The sequence below is a fragment of the Bison bison genome, unplaced genomic scaffold, assembly GCF_000754665.1.
Source record: "Bison bison bison isolate TAMUID 2011002044 unplaced genomic scaffold, Bison_UMD1.0 scf7180017849889, whole genome shotgun sequence".
In the NCBI taxonomy this organism is placed as follows: Eukaryota; Metazoa; Chordata; class Mammalia; order Artiodactyla; family Bovidae; genus Bison; species Bison bison.
Genome location: NW_011480462.1, coordinates 15,512 through 16,604, shown reverse-complemented (window position 1 = coordinate 16,604; position 1,093 = coordinate 15,512). Strand labels below are relative to the sequence as shown.

The following is a 1,093-nucleotide window of genomic DNA, read 5'->3' as shown; positions in this document are numbered from 1 at the left end:
GATTCTGGGAAAGGGACCACATCCTCCTCGTAAGAGCATTTTATGATTTCTCGGCCAAGTAGCGCTACACTTACTCTGTTGGATTTTGTAAGGTTTTTGAAAATGTGATTTTTGCAGAGCAAGTTTTCTCCCAGATGTCTCTTGTTGGGACATGGATCAGGAAGATGACAGCAGTTTCTCAGCCCTGGAAGTTCAAGTGGATTCCAGTCACCTCCCACTGGTAAAAGGAGCTGATGAGGAACAAGTATTTCAGTTTTATTGGCTGGATGCTTATGAAGATCCGTACAGCCAACCAGGTAATCATATATTTACATACAGTAACTCAATGTCTTTAACACAGAATGGCACCTTTTCCTGAAGTGCTTTAGTGATTGTAATTGGCACAGGCTCTGCCCTCATGTACATAGTAAGAGAACAACACTCACTCACTGTAAAGTTCGTGAGTCACCTGGATGGAGAGAGTTTGTGGTGTGAATAATCTTTACAGACTCTTATTCCAAAAACTGGTTATTTGTAGTTTTGCAGTGTGTGCTTGGAATTCACCATCGATGTATCTGAACATATTGGAATGCACTTAAAGTGGAATCAATCACTAATTGGTTCCTTCAGCAGTGTGAACACCTGCCACATGCCAGGCCCTGAGATGGGGTGAACAAGCTGGGCAAATTCCCTGTCCTGGTGGAGCTTTCATTCTAGTGGGGTAAAGGCAGTTATTTGGGGGGTGACCAGGGAAGGCCTATCTGAGGAAATGACCATTGGGCTGGGTTTTGAGGTATGTTCAGAGCTGAGGAAAGAGTATTTCAGCCTGAGGAATCCAGAAGTGCAGAGGCCCGGGGAGAGAAAGGAGGAGACCTGAGTGGTTGTAGCAGAGTAGTCAGATGACAAGATTGGTTGGAAATCAAGTTGGAGAAAAGGCAAAGGCTGGACGGTGAGGGACCTTGAAAGCTGCGCTGAGGCGTTGAGACCTTACTTTAAGAACAGTGGCAAGGCAGGGGAGGATTTTCAGTGTGGGGTGCAGGGGTGAGGGTAGAGTGGGGCCATGATTGGGTTTACATTTGAACAGGAACCATGTGGTTTATATGGAGAAAAGCCT

The 1,093-nt window shown here is 45.7% G+C and overlaps 1 protein-coding gene across 1 annotated transcript in view; it reads left to right on the top strand.

The window, feature by feature from the left end:
• Nucleotides 1–6: 6 nt before the first annotated feature.
• Nucleotides 7–1,093, top strand: part of LOC104994550 (DNA polymerase alpha catalytic subunit-like) — a gene marked incomplete at its 3' end in the record, with an annotated part of 10,173 nt that continues 9,086 nt past the window's right edge. Inside the window, exons 1-2 of the mRNA XM_010848180.1 lie at nucleotides 7–29; nucleotides 118–296. Of these exons, the coding sequence (XP_010846482.1) occupies nucleotides 152–296 (145 nt within the window). The remainder of the gene's footprint in view (nucleotides 30–117; nucleotides 297–1,093) is intronic.